General features: G+C 42.4%; 1 protein-coding gene across 4 annotated transcripts in view; it reads left to right on the forward strand.

Moving 5' to 3' along the window:
• Positions 1-16,599, forward strand: part of NPL (N-acetylneuraminate pyruvate lyase) — a 446,485-nt gene that overhangs the window by 410,774 nt on the left and 19,112 nt on the right. For 3 of the 4 annotated variants that reach the window (XM_044073861.1, XM_044073863.1, XM_044073862.1), the window contains exon 11: positions 3,908-3,947. The exons of the other annotated variant lie outside the window; for it this stretch is intronic. In XM_044073861.1, coding sequence (XP_043929796.1) covers positions 3,908-3,947 — 40 coding nt within the window. The remainder of the gene's footprint in view (positions 1-3,907; positions 3,948-16,599) is intronic. 4 annotated transcript variants of the gene reach the window in all.

Here is a 16,599-nt window from a genome sequence, read left to right on the forward strand (position 1 = left end):
AATTCATTATAAAACCTCTATCTCACTGTCTTGCAGAAATTTAAATATGTACAAGTATTAAAAATAAAAGCAAAAACTATTTTAATACTGGTACCATCAGGAAAATAAAAAATATATATTATGTTGATAAGCCACTGTCGTGAATGAGCTTTTATAAATTACAGGTTGGATACAACTGGTTACATATAACAAGGGGTTAAGGTTAATACACCATATTTCATCTATATCTATACTAAAATACCAATGTTAACATTTTATTACTTGTACATATTTAAATTTCTGGAAGACAGAGGTTTTATAAAAAGGTTTTTACATGTGCTTTACATTACAGTACAGTGGGAAAGTTGGGTTGGAGAGTGCGGAAGAGTTCAAGGAATTTGTTGAGGAGATAGCACCTCTGGAAGAAGAAAGTGAAGTTTAAGAAAAATGGCAGCACCTCAAAACAGCATGTGAGATTTCAGAATAGATATGTGGCTAAGTGGAAATAAGATGCTTAAGGAAAGCTGGTGGTGGAATGCAGAAGTTCAGAAAGTCATCAAAAGAAAGGAGTGTAGGAGAAAAGTGAGTGATAGAAAAGATGGACCAGGCAAAGAAGTAATAGTTGGCTAACAGAGTCTGAGAGGAATTGCAGTAGGAAAGAACAAGGCATCAGAGGCACTTTACCAGCTGCATAAAGATAAAGAAGATTGGCACTCTTCGTAAGTGATGCCAGCAACAACCTACCCACTAGTCCACAGGACATCAAAGGCAGATGGAAAGAGTACTTCCAGCTGCTTACCCTGCAAACGTACTGCTGCAAGACAGTCTATGATTAATAAAGAGGAGCCACTCTAGAAGAAGTAACAGCACTAAGGAAAATGGTTAGGGAAAGTAGCAGTGTCATTAGAGGATGGAATAGATATGATCAAGATGTTGGGTAAGAAATGGATTGTGAGGGTACTCTTAGCAGTATGGGGGGAAAGGCATATCCCAGATAACTGGGAGACAAGCATACTAGTGCCAGTGTAGAAAAGTAAAGGGGGCACCCACAACTGTTGGCGGTACAGAGGTATTAAAGCTCCTGTTAGAATATTCTGGAGACTGCAATAAACAAATGCACAGAGTAGTATAAAGTAAGCTGGGGGAAGAGTAGTTTGGGTTCATATCAGGATGCAGCCCAACCAACCGGATGTTTAATGAAACTGAGTTGATAAGCTTGAAATAAGGAATGAGTCCAGCTGGGCATTTCTAGACTTGGAGTAAGCATACAAATTCCCAAGAAAGCTGATTTTGGCAGTCCTGCAATGGTTCAAAATCCTGGAAGCACTGGTACAATTAATGCAGGCAATGTGCAAGGACAGAATGAACCAAGTAATGACTGACCCCTGTTTCTGAGCCCCCTACTGTTCGTATTGGTGGACTACACTAGCAAACCGGTTGGAGAGACAGATCAACAAAGCTGCTGTATGCAGACAAGTCTGGCATTACTGGCAAACTCTAAACAAGCACTTTAGCAGAGGATAGGGGAATAGAATTAAAAACTGAAGGCATATTGGGATGAAACTGAACTGATAAAACAGCTGTGATAGCAGCAAAAATCAGAAGAAATTAAGAAATGAGGTTGAAGGGAAAACAATGGAACAAGTTAACTTCAGGTATCTGAGAGGGGTGAATAAGGAGAAGGGAAGCTTAAATGGAGTCGAAACAAGAATCAGTGGGCTGCAGCCATGTAGCATAATGTCAGGGGTATAGTGTATGACAGAAGAATGTCAAAGCAGCTAAAAAGTAAGGCATACAAAACAGTGGTGCAGCCAGTACTAATATGGTATGGAAACCTGGGCAGTAAAAGCAGAGCAGTTGGGGAAGTTAGAGGTGATTGAGATGAAGTGACTGAGACTAGTGGTAGGCACTGTGGGACAGATGAAGAATACATCAGAGCAGAAACCAGAGTAGCTCCAGTTGCAGAGAAGGTCAAAGAGAAGAGATTACAGTGGTTCACGCGCATGTGCAGGAAGGCAGAAGATCTGTTGAAGATGACTTGGGATAAACAGGAAGAGGGCAAAAGGAAATATGGGCATCCAGCAAAGAGATGGATGGATTTTTGTAAGAGAAGACCTGAAATTAGTCATGAGTGACAAATAATGTAGGAGAGTGGCATTGAATGGAGAGAGATGGAGATGTTTGATATGACACCCCGCCCATATGTAGAAAATTGGGGGGAAAGGAGGTTTGGGATGATGCCACATGATTTTGACTTAAGTCATTTACTGATTGTCAAGCAGAAACTGTGGTATTACATGTGCTGAGATTAATAACCATTTATTCTTAGATGTTTTTAGGCGGTGATCTAGAGCTAGAAGAAGGCTGTAAATTTTCTTTTACAAGAAAACCATGCACTCTGCCTTGAAAGGCTTATTAAACAATTGCATTGTATACATTTTTGTAACGAGACTAGATATGGCTGGTCCACTATGATTATTTGCCCATAATTCATCAAGCTAAACATCTAATCTTGCAAAACCATGCACAGTCAAAGCAGTGACACACTAAACACCATACAGCACTCTTAAATTCCTATCAGAATAGTGAGGTTCATTTGCCGTCTGTTTGCCAGTAAACAAGTTTAGTCAGTAGGGGCATCACAGTTGTGATGTGGGTAACATTGTCAGCTCAAAGAATTTCTCTGATTTGATTTTCTGCTGAGGTACCTTGTGTGTGGAATCTGCATGTCCTCCTATTCTTGTGCGTTATCTCTTGGTGCTTCAGTTTCCTGCCACATTCTAAAGATGTTCAGGTGGAATTAACATTCTAAGTTAGCTGTAGGGGTGCACTTGTGTGAAAAAATGTCCACAGCAGGGCTATCCACTTAGGTGTGTGAACATTGTATATAGGTGCAGCGTTGCTGTTGATGTGACCCCCCCTGATATAAAATGGGAGAAGGGGGTTGATACTGATGCTATTTTAAACCTTGGTGTTGTTTTTAATGAACACGTGTTTCATCAAATTAGATGCACTGCAGTAGGGAAGGCTGTTGTCCTTATCTATGCCAGTTCATTTTAGATCAGGCAGAGACCAAACAACATAATCAGCCCCCTTTTTCACATGTTTAATATGGGATCAGGGTGTTGTCACTTGTTGCCATCTCTCCCTATTCAGTGCCATACTCCTACCATCTTTGACACTCATGCCTGTCGCAGGTCTTCTGTCACATAAGATACATCATACACCAAATGTCTGAACCTGCGGCTTCTCTCTTACTGAGCAGGATTCCGATCACAACAACACATCAGTAGGCTGAAATTAACCTGTCTCATGACTTTCTAACCCTAGCTCACGTTCCCCATTAGTGGGTGAACAATCCAACGCTTTGTGAATTCTGCTTCATAGAGATAAGAAGAGCCATCACTGAAGTTTCAAAAAGCAACATCACTATGAAAGCTTGGCTGCCAGAAGTCGGTTATCCCTGTGGTAACTTTTCTGACATCTCCTGCTTAAATCCCAAAAAGCTAAAAGGATCATGGGCATCAAGCATTGCCAAAACCTCGATCTTTAAAACATTAATTGATGTATTGTTAATATCGTAAATTCATGTTTAAAAAGGGCCTCTGGTTGTATTTTGTAGTCTGAACACGTACTTCATAGTGTAAAGAACTTTTTTGTTTTATTTTGTGAAATCTGTTTTGATTTACTGTTTGTTTTCCTGATTTATCTGGGCTTATAAATTGGTAGGTTCACTACCCGTCTGGAATCAGCAGTTGGAAGAGTTCATTACCATGGGTAGCAGATTCCTTCTAATTGTGTACTTATATTTTTATATAGATTATTGGCTTAAATTTGTCTGTGTTCATTTACAGTTTTGTAATAGCATTAGAGTGTAATATTTCTGGTAACAAAAATTCAGTTATACATTTTGTTCATTTCTTTACAGTATACAGTGCAAGAATTTGTAAGTTTTGCTTACAAACTAGGTATGTATACTAAATGAAACAAAAAACAAAAATGTAAGTACTTCTGTTTTATCCTTAAAAGCAATTTCCTAGTGATTGTTTTGGATATTTTCTTCTATGAATCTGTAAGTCTCTCTATGTAACTTGTCTAGGAATACCAATTTCTATAATGCAGATGCTTTGAATAATCCAAGAGTTTAGTAGACTGATGCACTTTGATATTTTATGTCTGTTTCCCTCCATTGTGCTACATTTGGAATTGTAGGTATATGTAGACTGCTGATAGACTTGATCAGCTAACCCATCAGCGTTGCTGTGTATTAGGCACAGTGCTTTAAAGTAGTTGGATACACACCAGCTCTGCATTTAGAACTCACCACAAATGCCAACAGTCCCGTAATTATGGTCATTGGTTACATTGTCTGAGGAAATGCCTTGCTAGTTGTTGACTAGGTGAAACTTCAGTGTTTTTTAAACGAGTTTTTCCTAGGACAGTCTGAGTTTAGACTGGAAGCTGTTCCAGAGTTTGTCCTTCCAGAGGAGAAGCCAAATGTATTTCTGTAGTGGGTTTGTGAAAAAATAAACTGAAAATTCTGTTCTTCCAAAGAATGAAATGTTCAAGATATGAACTAAGCTGGGACAAATAAATGTGGTAATTGTTTAAAAGATGAAAATAAAAGAAGCTGCATTCTTTGCCTTTTCAATTTTGTAGCCTGATTACCTTGTATTCAGGCTGTGAGGACGTCTAGGAACACAGAGGTGGCTTGATAAACTGAAACTTCCTAGGTTAAGTAGGTCACTATTTTGCACATCCTAATATGTAGTTGAACTAAATTTTGCAACCTGTAGATTGCTGGTATGAGTTTTGTCACTTCTTTCTCAGTTTAGTGTGGCACAGTAACATGTCCATGGATGTGAACAGTTTGTGTGGATTTTCCTACCCAACATTACTCTGTTCACTTCAGCAAAGAAAGTTAAGTGTGCTAAACAGTTTGCTGTGTATAAAACAGTAGTTTATGCGATAATGACTCACCAGTTGTAGTCTGTATAAAGCAAGTACCTGAGACTTGGAATTCTTTTTGTAGATTTCTTTTGAGCAAATTAAGTGCTGATTGATGTAACAGGCCTTGATTTTCTCAAAAGATGGTGCAAATAGTACGTAGAGGTCAAATCTAGGAAAGTCCACAAAAAAGTAGCTGAAAAAAATCCAGCTGCAAAAGACAACAAAAAGACTATTTATCTTTTTGGTGATCAGGTTAGTCCCATTAGGCTAGTAGTCTATTTTCAGGGAGTTATGAGGTGGTACTGATACATTACGAGGGTAAATTTGGCCAGGCCATTGGAGAACTTCCCCTTTTCATTGCTGTGAGTGGGACCCATTTTGGAGGAGCACTTCCCGTTTCTTTTCCAGTCACAGAGGGCGGCCTGAAGAAACCGGGAGGCAGATAGAGAGAAGGAGATGATGGAGTGGTGAAAGAAATGGAGGAGAAAGCAAATATCAGGACCAGAGAATATGTGCAGGATTCTGCAGAAATGTTTTAAAGAAGTCTGTTTGGAAATGAATCCACAAGTAATGGATGTATAATTACGACTCTTCAGTCAGGAAGGTTGCGGAATGATTTACTTATAGAAATGGTGGTACAGATGAGGCAGAAAATGAAGATGTTTCTTGGGGGGGGGGGGGCATTTTGGAGTAAATACAAAAGGAGAGTATAGAGACAATCCTGAATAGTGGTGAGGTAGAAAAGAAAGCATGCAGAGAAACTAAAAGGGGGGGGGGGCAAAAATGGAGTAGCAGAAAAGACAGAAGAAAATGAAAAATGGCAGTATGTGGTAAGGATTAAAAGTAAAGAAAGAAATGTGCAGGTATGAAGTGTGGGGCAATTTAATAGCTCCTTTGGGTGTAAAAGCACATGAGGTAAGACTATCTTTCTTCAGAGATATTTTGTGATATTACATTTAAGACTGTTTTTTTTTTTCAAATGAGAATTTTCTTGGAAAATGAGACTGTAACCCATGGAATCTTTGCAATAAAAGCATTTAACAGGGAAACCAAAAAGAAAATTCATGTACAGTTCAGAACAGAGATAGGAGAGACTTTGAAAGGACATTTTAAAATGTTAAGTACTGGACATTACAAAATTTTAACAAAATGGGTTTATGGATTGGTGACTGGGTTGTAATACTGTTAAAAATAGAAAAAGAAAAAATGTACCCAAGCATGATACATGAGGGAATATGGGTGCCATAAAATACTGGGGACGGCCCAAGACATTTGTTTTTTGTGGAAAAAGACATTTTTGATAACTGTTTAAAAAGAATGTTACATTTGTAGGGAAATTGGACAGGATGGAAAAAAAAGTGAATTGCAATGTTATAAATGTAACAATTGGACATTTATGGATGGATTGCAAAAATGAAAATAACAGTAAGGAAAAAGAAAGAAAATGGGCACTGAAGACATTTTAGAAGTAGAAATAGAAGAAAAATTAGCTAAGAAAAAGAACTGAAGAGGACATGGAAGAAAGTTCTGAAGTAAGTGAGGAGGAAGACGTTAATTGGGAGGTAGTAAAGGGAGATAAAGAATTCTATTGGTAAAAGGGTTAGTCAGAAAAAGAAAATAAGGGACAAGTAAACAAAGGAAGTGGATGAAAAAGAATCAGTGCATCGAATGATTGAGGATGGTGTAATGATTAAGGTATTTGACGCCAAGACACAAGGAAGTGTTTCTTACCTTTGGGAGGGAAATTGGATAGGCTTTGAATGACCTATTAAGAAAACTAGTCTAGTAATTAGTGATTAACTTAATATGAGTCTAAGGAAAAGGGAAAATGAAAATTTGAGTGCTCTCTGTAAATGTGAATAGTGTAATACATGTGATGTAGTAGTATTAGAAGATGCAAAATTTGTAATAAATGAGAGATTATAAATGGAGAAACTGTGGTGAAAATTTTGGAATTTGGGAAATGAGAGATGTTCTGGAATAGCTGTATTCTATAGAAATACAGTAAAGCAATTAGACGCAGCTTTAGCAAAAAGGGGAAGATTAGCCATTGTAGATTTAAAACAAGTGTATAGACGTGACACTATATGCTTATACTAACTGTAAAGAAAGGGTAAGATGTTCTTCATCTCACATTGCTGCAGTCCTAACAATTGGGTAGTCCGCTGTCCTCGGTCGGCCCGAATATCAAAGTATAAGGCTGACGTTGGTCAGGGCGCATTTGACTGACGTCAGTACGTCAGGGTACAAATGCGCATGACCGGCGTCATATCCTCAGTCTTTTTTGCCGCATGGTCCGATGCAGAAGCAGTATTGCAAGTGCCGGTTGGCGTTCTGAGATTTTTCAATTTAGAAGTTTCAGACCGAGTTCAAAGTTGGCTAAGTACCCCGTTGGGGAATATTTTAGTTTTTTCTTGCCTCAGTCATTTACCGGATGTCAGAAAAAGTTAATAATTGCATTTCTTGTGGGAAACAGATACCGCATAAAGATTATCATACTTTGTGTATTCCTTGCTTAGGGCCTGAGCACGACGTTGTTGGCTGTTGCTCTTGTGCTAGATTTAATAAACGCACTATAAAGAGGCGGTTGGATTGTGCGAGGTTAGTCTTTGGGAAGCGGTGTAACTATAAAATGCCGTCGGATGCTCCGACGCCCGCTTCTTCAAAGAAACGCAAGGACAAGGCAGTTAAGCCTAGGCTTGAGGAACCGTCTGTACCAGACGTCGGTTCTTTAGAGGTGTCGGTGGAGCCGGTGGCTCCACCAGAGGTTTCTTTGTGTTCACAGGGGGAGCCCTTGTTATTACAAGATGTGGCCTCTCAAGAGACTAGTCAGGCTGAGGGGGCTTCTCATGTTACTATACTCCCCTCCCTTCCTAAGGTGGCTAGGCCCTCTCCTTCTGTCTCCAAGGCTTCCCCCAGGGGCAAGCCAGGTTTGGCTTCAGTTAGTGTTACCCCTAGCTCTTCAGGTGCTGTGCCCAAGAAGCATATGCTTAAAATGGCAGAAGATTTGATTACTTTGATTAGGGGTTCTATGCCCCCACCTCATAAGCGGCCTAGGGTGGAGCCTGAGCTGGGGGGTTTTGAGCAGGCTTCAGATGTTTCAGAGTCTTCGGCTGAAGACTTGCAGGAGTACTCTCCTTATTCTGATTCTGATGTGGATGATTCTACTCCTTCTGCTACTCCCCCTGAGGATTTTTCTTTTTCAGAAACTCTTCATTCCATGAGGGAGCATTTTAAGTGGGAAGGTCAGGACTTCTCTGATTCCAGAAAAAGGCTTAGGGAATTTCTGTTGTTACCCCAGCATAGGCCTTTGGCTATACCTCCTGTTTTGACTGTAGTGGAAGATGTTTTTATGGAAGCTTCTCTTAATCCTGATTCTTTGCCTCCTGCTCCTGTTAAGCCGGATAGGTATTACAGGGTGCCTGAAGCTCATAAGTATCTTTTTAAGAGTCCGAGGGCAGACCCAGAAACTGTTAGCCATGGGCCTAAAGGTGTTAAGGCTTCTGTTGTTAAGAATCCGGTTCCTGCAGACAAGGAGGCTAGGGCCTTGGATAGATGGGGCAAGAAAGTCTATACTTCTTCCACTCTTGCTATGAGGGCTCTGAATTGCCAGTTTCACATGTTGAAATACCATAATTATCTCCTTTCACAATTGAAGTCTAAGGTTGATGCTCTGGCAGTAGGTATTGATTGTAAGGAGTTGCAAGATTTAGTGCAAGTTTCTGAACAGGTGGGTAAGCATTCTTTGCAATGTGGTTTTGATGCTGTACAGGCCTCATCTAGGGTGGCTGCCACTGGGTCAGTTCTTTGCCGGCACGCCTGGCTGAGGGATCAGAATTTGTCTGAACATGTTAAAACAAGGATTTTAGATGCTCCTTTACATTCTTACGTGTTGTTTGGTCCTCCTGTTGAGACAGTTTTAAAGAAAATGGAAGACAAGGCTAAGTCTATGCAGACTGTTAAAGATTTTTTGCATGTCCAGCCTCCAAAGTTTAGTAGAAATTGGCCTACTAAGGGGTGGACGTATCCTTCTTATGATTCCCAGTCTAGGGGTAGATCTAGACGTGGTAAGGGCAGAGCTCAGGGCTCTTTCAGGCCTAGAACAGGAAGTTCTCCTGCACAGGCTTCGGGTGAGGGCAGGGGTCAGTCCTTTCGTAAACAGACCCAATGACCTACCTTTTCAGCTGCCAGAGCCTGCTCGTCTGGCAGCACCTTTGGGGGGACGGTTGGCACTTTTCAAAGAAAATTGGAGTTTAATTACCCAGGACAGATGGGTATTGGATATCATACACCACGGCTACAGGTTTTATTTCCATACCTTGCCTCCTTTCACAGGCATGCCAGATGTTCCTCCTCAACAAAGAATAGAGGCTCACAAGCAGGTTTCTCTGTTGCTCCAACTAGGGGCCATACAGCCGGTCCCTCTGCCAGAAGTGGGCCTAGGATTTTATTCTCGCCTGTTCCTAGTACCAAAGAAGGGGAACACGTGGAGACCAATTTTGGATTTATCTATCCTCAACACTTATCTGGACATTCCCAAGTTCAAAATGTTGACGTTGCAGCTGCTTTTACCTCTGCTGGGCAAAGATCATTGGATGGTACCTTTGGATCTCAAGGAGGCTTACCTTCATGTTCCTATCAGACTCAGTTGCAGAAAGTATCTGCGTTTTCGAGCTGGGACTTCTCACTATCAGTTCTCTGCATTGCCCTTTGGCTTATCTACTGCGCCCAGAGTGTTCACGAAAATTCTGGCTCCAGTGATAGCTTTCTTCAGACTAAAAGGAATACAGATCTATCCTTATTTGGATGACTGCCTAATTCTGGCTCAAGGAAGAGAAGAGCTCCTTCATCATTTGGAATATGTGATAGCAGTGCTAAGATGCCTAGGGTATTCTGTGAACGAAATAAAGTCCAGTCTAGTACCCTCTCAAGACATGTGCTTTCTGGGTGTGAGACTGAATACAGCATCCCAGATGGCCTTTTTAACCCCGGACAAACAAGAGTCTATCCCTTTACTTCCATCAACTATCTCATCAGTCCGGGCTGACTGCAAGGACAGTCCTTCAAGCCTTAGGGTTCATGGCATCTTGTATTCTGGTGCTTCCCAATGCCAAACTGCATATGAGGAAGCTACAATGGTATCTCAAATGTATGGACACAGCACTGCCAGGATCTGGACACTGTCATTCAAATAATACCTTGCATTCAAAAGGAATTTTTGTGGTGGGCTCAGGAATGTCACCTAAACAAGGGACTCTCTGTGACCCGGCCAGAGGCGGGTCAGATTTTAACGACAGATGCCTCAGACAAAGCTTGGGGAGCTCATCTCAATGGAAAGTGGATACAAAACAAGTGGCCTGTCAGACTACAACATCTACATATCAACATGAAGGAGATGTTAGCAGTCCAGTTTGCATTAATTGCTTTCAAGGAATTACTTCTTCCAGGGCAGGTGTTGATTCTAACAGACAACACAACTGTCATGTGGTACATCAACAAGCAAGGGGAACGATTCTTATCCTCTATGCAGGCAAGCAATGATTTTGTGGGAGACTGCTCTCAGTTTACAGCTCAATCTTCAGGCAAGGTTTCTGCCAGGAGCACAGAACTCCTTAGCAGATGTGTTGAGCAGACGTATTATGGATCCCCACGAGTGGAAATTGGATCCTCATGTATTTCAGAAATTGACAGTGTCATGGGGAACTCCAGACATAGATCTGTTCGCTTCTCCACTAAACCATCAGCTGCCAAAGTTTTGCACAAAAAGGTTTCATCCCACAGCTTGGAGAGTGGATGCTCTTTCTTTCAATTGGAGCAATCTTCATGTGTATGCCTTTCCACCTCTGCCTCTCCTCCCAAAGGTACTTCTGACAGTCAGGCAGGACAAGCCAAGGATGATCTTAATAGCTCCGGTTTGGCCTCGACAACACTGGTACCCATTACTGAGAAGTCTGGTATGGAAGCCTCCATGGCCTTTGCCTTCGATTCCACACCTGTTGTCGCAGGAGGACAGCCATTTGCTAAATGTCAAGCTTCACTCTCTGCACCTAACAGCCTGGCATATTCTGTTTTGAACCATAGTGGGCCTCCACTTCCTCAGCAAGTTTTGAATGTTATCTTGGAAGCTAGGAGGCCTAGTACAAGGAAAGTGTACGCAGACAAATGGAAGAGATTTTTGTTTTGGAGTGCAGCAAAAGATTTTGATGTTTCTGAGCCTAATTTGTGTGTGGCTCTTCAGTATCTTACTGAGTTACTAGACAAAGGTTTGTCTTTCTCTTCTATTACAGTTCATGCTGCAGCAATTTCAGCTCACTGTGATTGCAACCCACCATTGTTTTCTCATCCTTTGTTCAAGCAATTTCTTAGAGGGGCAAAGAATATAAGACCCCCACGAAGAGCTCCTACTCCTGCTTGGGATCTCAATTTTGTGTTGGAGAAACTCACTCTACAACCTTTTGAGCCTGCAGCTACTGCTGAGTTGAAGTATTTATCATGGAAGACTGCTTTTTTGTTGGCCATTACCTCTGCAGAACGAGTTTCTGAATTACAGGCCCTTATGGCAGTTGAGCCTTTCTTGATTTTCCATAAGGATAGGGTATCATTACGTACTAATCCTTCCTTTATGCCTAAGGTGGTTTCTAGTGTGGCTTTGAACCAAACTATTCATTTGCCTACGTTTTATGCAAATCCCCAAACTAAAGGGGAAAAGATTTTGCACACTTTAGATGTCCACAGGCAGTTGCGTTATTATTTGGACAGAACTAAAGGTTTCAGGCAGTCTCAGCAGTTGTTTGTTTCTTTTGCTTTGAGTTCTCAGGGCAAGCCTGTATCAAAACAAACTATTTCTAAGTGGATTGGGTTTTGCATTGCTTTCTGTTATTCCCATCATGGCAAGGAGATTCCAGCTGGGATTAGGCCTCATTCCACTAGGGCTACTGCCACTTCAACAGCTTTTTTGAGGGGAGTGGCAACCAAGGATATTTTGGAGGCAGCTACTTGGAGTTCTGTACATACTTTCTCTACGCATTATCACCTGCCACTTTACTCTAAGTCTAGGGCTGGTTTTGCCACTGCTGTTTTGCAAGGCATTTTGGCAGCTCCTGCTTCCTTGTAGTTAGCCATCCTCCCTTATCTCTGCTTTGGGATTCTACCCAATTGTTAGGACTGCAGCAGTGTGAGATGAAGAACATAGTACAGTTTTGTACCTACCATAAATGTAGATGTTCGAAGATCCACATTGCTGCAGTCCAATTTACCCTCCCTCCTTCCCCTCTGTTGTTAGAGGTGGTTGTGTGGGTTGGGTTGTACATTTTGTATATTGTATATATTGTACTATAGTTAGTGCAGGGGTGGTTGGTTGGTTGTTTGCTGTCTTTTGGTTTTGACCTTTCTTTTTAGGGTCTTCTGACATCTGGGGCAAGAAAAGACTGAGGATATGACGCCGGTCATGCGCATTTGTACCCTGACGTACTGACGTCAGTCAAATGCGCCCTGACCAACGTCAGCCTTATACTTTGATATTCGGGCCGACCGAGGACAGCGGACTACCCAATTGTTAGGACTGCAGCAATGTGGATCTTCGAACATCTACATTTATGGTAGGTACAAAACTGTACTTTATTTCATCAGATTTTAGACTGTAGTGATAAATATGAAGATTATAACATGAGACTTTAAATGGGATTTAAGAGGCAAGCATAAAAAGAAAGGATAACTGTAAACGGTCACAGAACAAAACCAAGAGAGAACCTGCATACACTAAATGACTGTGATTTATTGAAGTGCTTTTCGTGCACTCGGTGAGTACACTTCATCAGAAAAAATAAACACATGTACATGTCAGGTTTATATAAACCAAACAATCAAATTTTCAATTAAACTTTCAAATAACCCGCCTTTCTTTTTCTTAAAGCCACAGTAAAACAAGTATCTCAAAGTGGCATATGATGGACTCTTTACTCTAAAGATATAAATATATATAAACTACCACTTATAAATTAACTAACCTTAGACTAAAATATTATAATTACATATGTATGCATAAAATATCAAGTTGAACGCTTTATGTATGTAAAAAAAATAATATAACATAATAATGCACAATAGTGCTTAATGCAAACATATGTATCTGTATAACCTATGACTCCATAAAGTCAACAGCTAGTAGAACCCTTTAAAACCATGCACGTAAAAAATGAAAATTATTGAATAAAAGTTAATAACAAGGTTATAAAACAAGTTTGTAAACATAGGGACATCATCAGCATTTCAAGCTCTTAAGTTTTAAAACACTAGTGATTGATTAGGCCAGGGAAATTATAAGCATTAGGCCTTATTTGCCATTTTAACTCCAATTCTTCCAACTGCAAGCAAGCTGGACCCCCTCTTTTAGTTTGATTAACTTGGTCAATGACTGCAAATTTAAAGCTATGGTTACTACACTTCAGGTTATGTTTGGCAAGTGCATTGTCTAATTTCATTCTACTAATAGCATATTGGTGTTCATACATCCTTTCATGGAGTTTACGCTCTGTTTTCCCCACATAAAATGCAGGGCACCTTTGGCATTTTGCCACACAACCATTCTACTGTTGCAGTTAAATCTAGCTTTAAATTTAATATGCTGGCCGTTAACCATCAGTGAGTATAGATTGTCCACATATTTACAATAATTACAGATGTGAGAGTGTTCAATCTCGCCGTTTGTTCTTACACCTGGGTTCGGAGCCGATCCTCGGCTCCGTGTTGGCCGCTTGGCAAAGCTCTGCATCGAGACCAACCTAACTCCCACAATCCCCCTCTGCCTTTACCTCAGATCTAGTTTGCCGCTGCAACGTTTGCATCATTTTTGATGAGTTCGGACCACCTCAAGCTAAGATTATTTTATCTTATATATTTTTTGGATAAAAAGTTTTTTTCCTTCTTAAAGTTGTTGTGTGTGTGTGTAGTGTATCGAGGGTTTCTCGGGTTCGTATATAAATTTTATATACTTATTAGAGTTAGTTCCCTCGGGGCCTACCCCACCCTTTAACATTATATACAGGATTTGACTTGCAGGATTTGACTTTATCAACAGGATTTGACCTTTATTACTGGATTGGACATTTTTTACTGGCTTTTACACTGTTTAACTTGGATTTGACTGTACTTTTAACATGTCTGAAAAAGCTAAATCAGGCTTCAAACGGTGCCAATGTGGACAGAAAATGTCTGTCACAGATAATCATAGTTCCTGCGTCTACTGTCTTGGCCCTCTCCATCTGCAAGAAGACTGCTCCATCTGTCATTCTTTCAGTGGAAGGGTCATGACAGATAGGCGCAGGAAACTTATGGATAGGGGCCTTTTGAAGCCTGCATTCCAAGAGGCTCTGGATGCATCGGACCAGACATCTAAATCCTCGAAGGTATCGAAGACGTCAGAGCCCATGTCATCGGCTCCGAGCTCTTCATTTAAAGTTCGCTCACCGGTTCCACAGACTTCGGGGCCGAGTGTTGTACTTTTGTCAGTTACCGAGCCTCGAGTCTTGGAACCGGTGACGGAGCTTCCTCCTCCTGTACTTTTGAGGTCGGCCCCGTCTTCGATTCCTTCGACGCGTTCTTCTAGGCCCCTCTCCGACACCGATGTAGACCGCGTGGTGCAGAAATTGATGGAGAATACGGCCTTGTCCAAACTCATCTGTCTCCTCCCAGTTGGTGTCGAGACAAGGCCTTCCCTTATCTCCACCTGTTCCTCCTCCGAGGCCTATCCAGTCTTCGGAGCCGGGAGAGGCTGATCTGATGATTGTGGAGCCCTCGGTGCCGGAACCGTCTTTTTCTCGGTCGGCACCGTTCACCTCGACTCCGGACCCAGCACTGGAGTCGCGGAGCCGAAGATCCATCCTTGGATCGGGGACCGAGATTCGGACCGATGTTTCGGTTCCGACTCTCCCTCTCTGAGCCTCGGCTCGGATCGACTCGGCTCCGTCCTCGGGGTCGATGCCATCGGTGCCTGTCTCGGGGATTCCTCAGTTTTCTTCGGAACCTGGGGATACCTCGACTCGGGACCCGGGGGCCTTCGACCTCATGAGGAAGGTGTTGTCTACTCAGACAACCACTTCGGCAGAAACAGCTTCTCCTTCCCATAAGGGTCCGTTGTCCTCCTCTGCACCCACGGCTACATCTAAGCGTCTAGCACCAGTGTCTCAGCCACCCCTAGAGGGTACCCCCTCTTCCTCGGAGGCTTCATCGGATGCTCCCCCCGAGGAAGTTCCGAGGAAAAGATTGTGTAAGAGGAGACACTTGGATTCTCCACAAGAATCCTTGACATCGGACACTGACTTAGATGAGTCAGAAGGGTCCCCAAAATCACCCTCAGAGGATGTCTCCTTTTCTGACATCCTGGAGATCCTAAAACAGAGAGGTGATTGGCAAGCCCTACCCCCTTCTGAGGATGAGTCAGTCTTGCTGAAGGCATTCGGTGCTCGCCCTTCCTCCTCCTGGGTCACTCCGCCTTTCGATGAATTGATGGAATTGATTGCTCGGAGGGCGTGGGAGACACCTGACACGGTGGAGCCAGTCCCTAGAAAGCCTAATAAATATATTACTGCCCCCCAAGGCAAGGCTTATCTCACAAAGGGAGTTCCAGTGGATGCTATGGTGGTGGCAGCGGCCACGAAAAAGGAGATGTCTGAATCTTCCACATCTGTCCATCCGCCTAACAGAGATTCTAGGACTATGGACAGGTATGGGAAGCGCATTTTTAGTTCAGCGGCTTTTTCCATGCGATCCCTGAACTATTTGACCCATTTCACACGGTTACAGAGGGATCTAATCAAAGAGTTGGGAGATACCCTCCAGGGTACTACAGATGCTGCTGTCTCAGAGAAAGTTACAGCACATCTCAATACCCTTACATCTATTGCAAACTCGTCCATGAGGCTGATCTCATACACAGCCGAAGGATCGAGTAGGGCTGCGGCTTCAGCGATTGCTCTTCGTAGACAATCCTGGATGCGCTTATGTTCCTTTGCGGAAGCCTTCAAGTCTTCCTTTACTAACGCCCCATTTGATGGTGCCACTCTCTTTGGCCCAAAAGTAAAGGAGACCCTTACCCGGTGTGAGCAAGAGGGAAAGACTCTGTCTGCTGTCTGAGTCAGTTTTTCCACCCCATCCAGACCGTACCCCAAAGGGCATCGTGGTGGAAAAATGTGGTTTCGAAAACCCCAAGGTTCTTTCCCAGGCACACAGGGTGATGCCCCCTCTAGAGGCAGAGGAGGGGGCAGAGGTGGAAGACGTCGCACTGGCGGCAGAGGGGGTCCGCAAAACCAAGGTGACAGGGATGCACTCCCCGGGAAACCTTTCCAGCACTCCTGAGAGGAGGCCCGACTGTCTTGCTCTGGAGGCAGTCGGGGGTCGCTTAGCTTTATACCCTCAGGCCTGGCAAAGTCTTACATCAGACAATTGGGTAAAAAGCATCGTTACCAGAGGTTACAGAATTCCTTTCCTATTGCCCCCAATTCCGCAGAAAAAACTCCCAGATGTACCGCCCCATCTGCGAGGCCCTGCAGCTATAGAAGTTTCAAAGCTGCTAGAAAAGAGTCATCCAACCAGTCCCAGCGGACCAAAGAGGATTCGGAACTTACTCAAGGTTCTTTTTAGTTCCAAAAAAGACAGGGGACTGGAGGCCAATTC

The sequence above is a fragment of the Protopterus annectens genome, chromosome 6.part0 (assembly GCF_019279795.1).
Source record: "Protopterus annectens isolate FY-2018-M chromosome 6.part0, PAN1.0, whole genome shotgun sequence".
Lineage (NCBI taxonomy): Eukaryota > Metazoa > Chordata > Ceratodontiformes > Protopteridae > Protopterus > Protopterus annectens.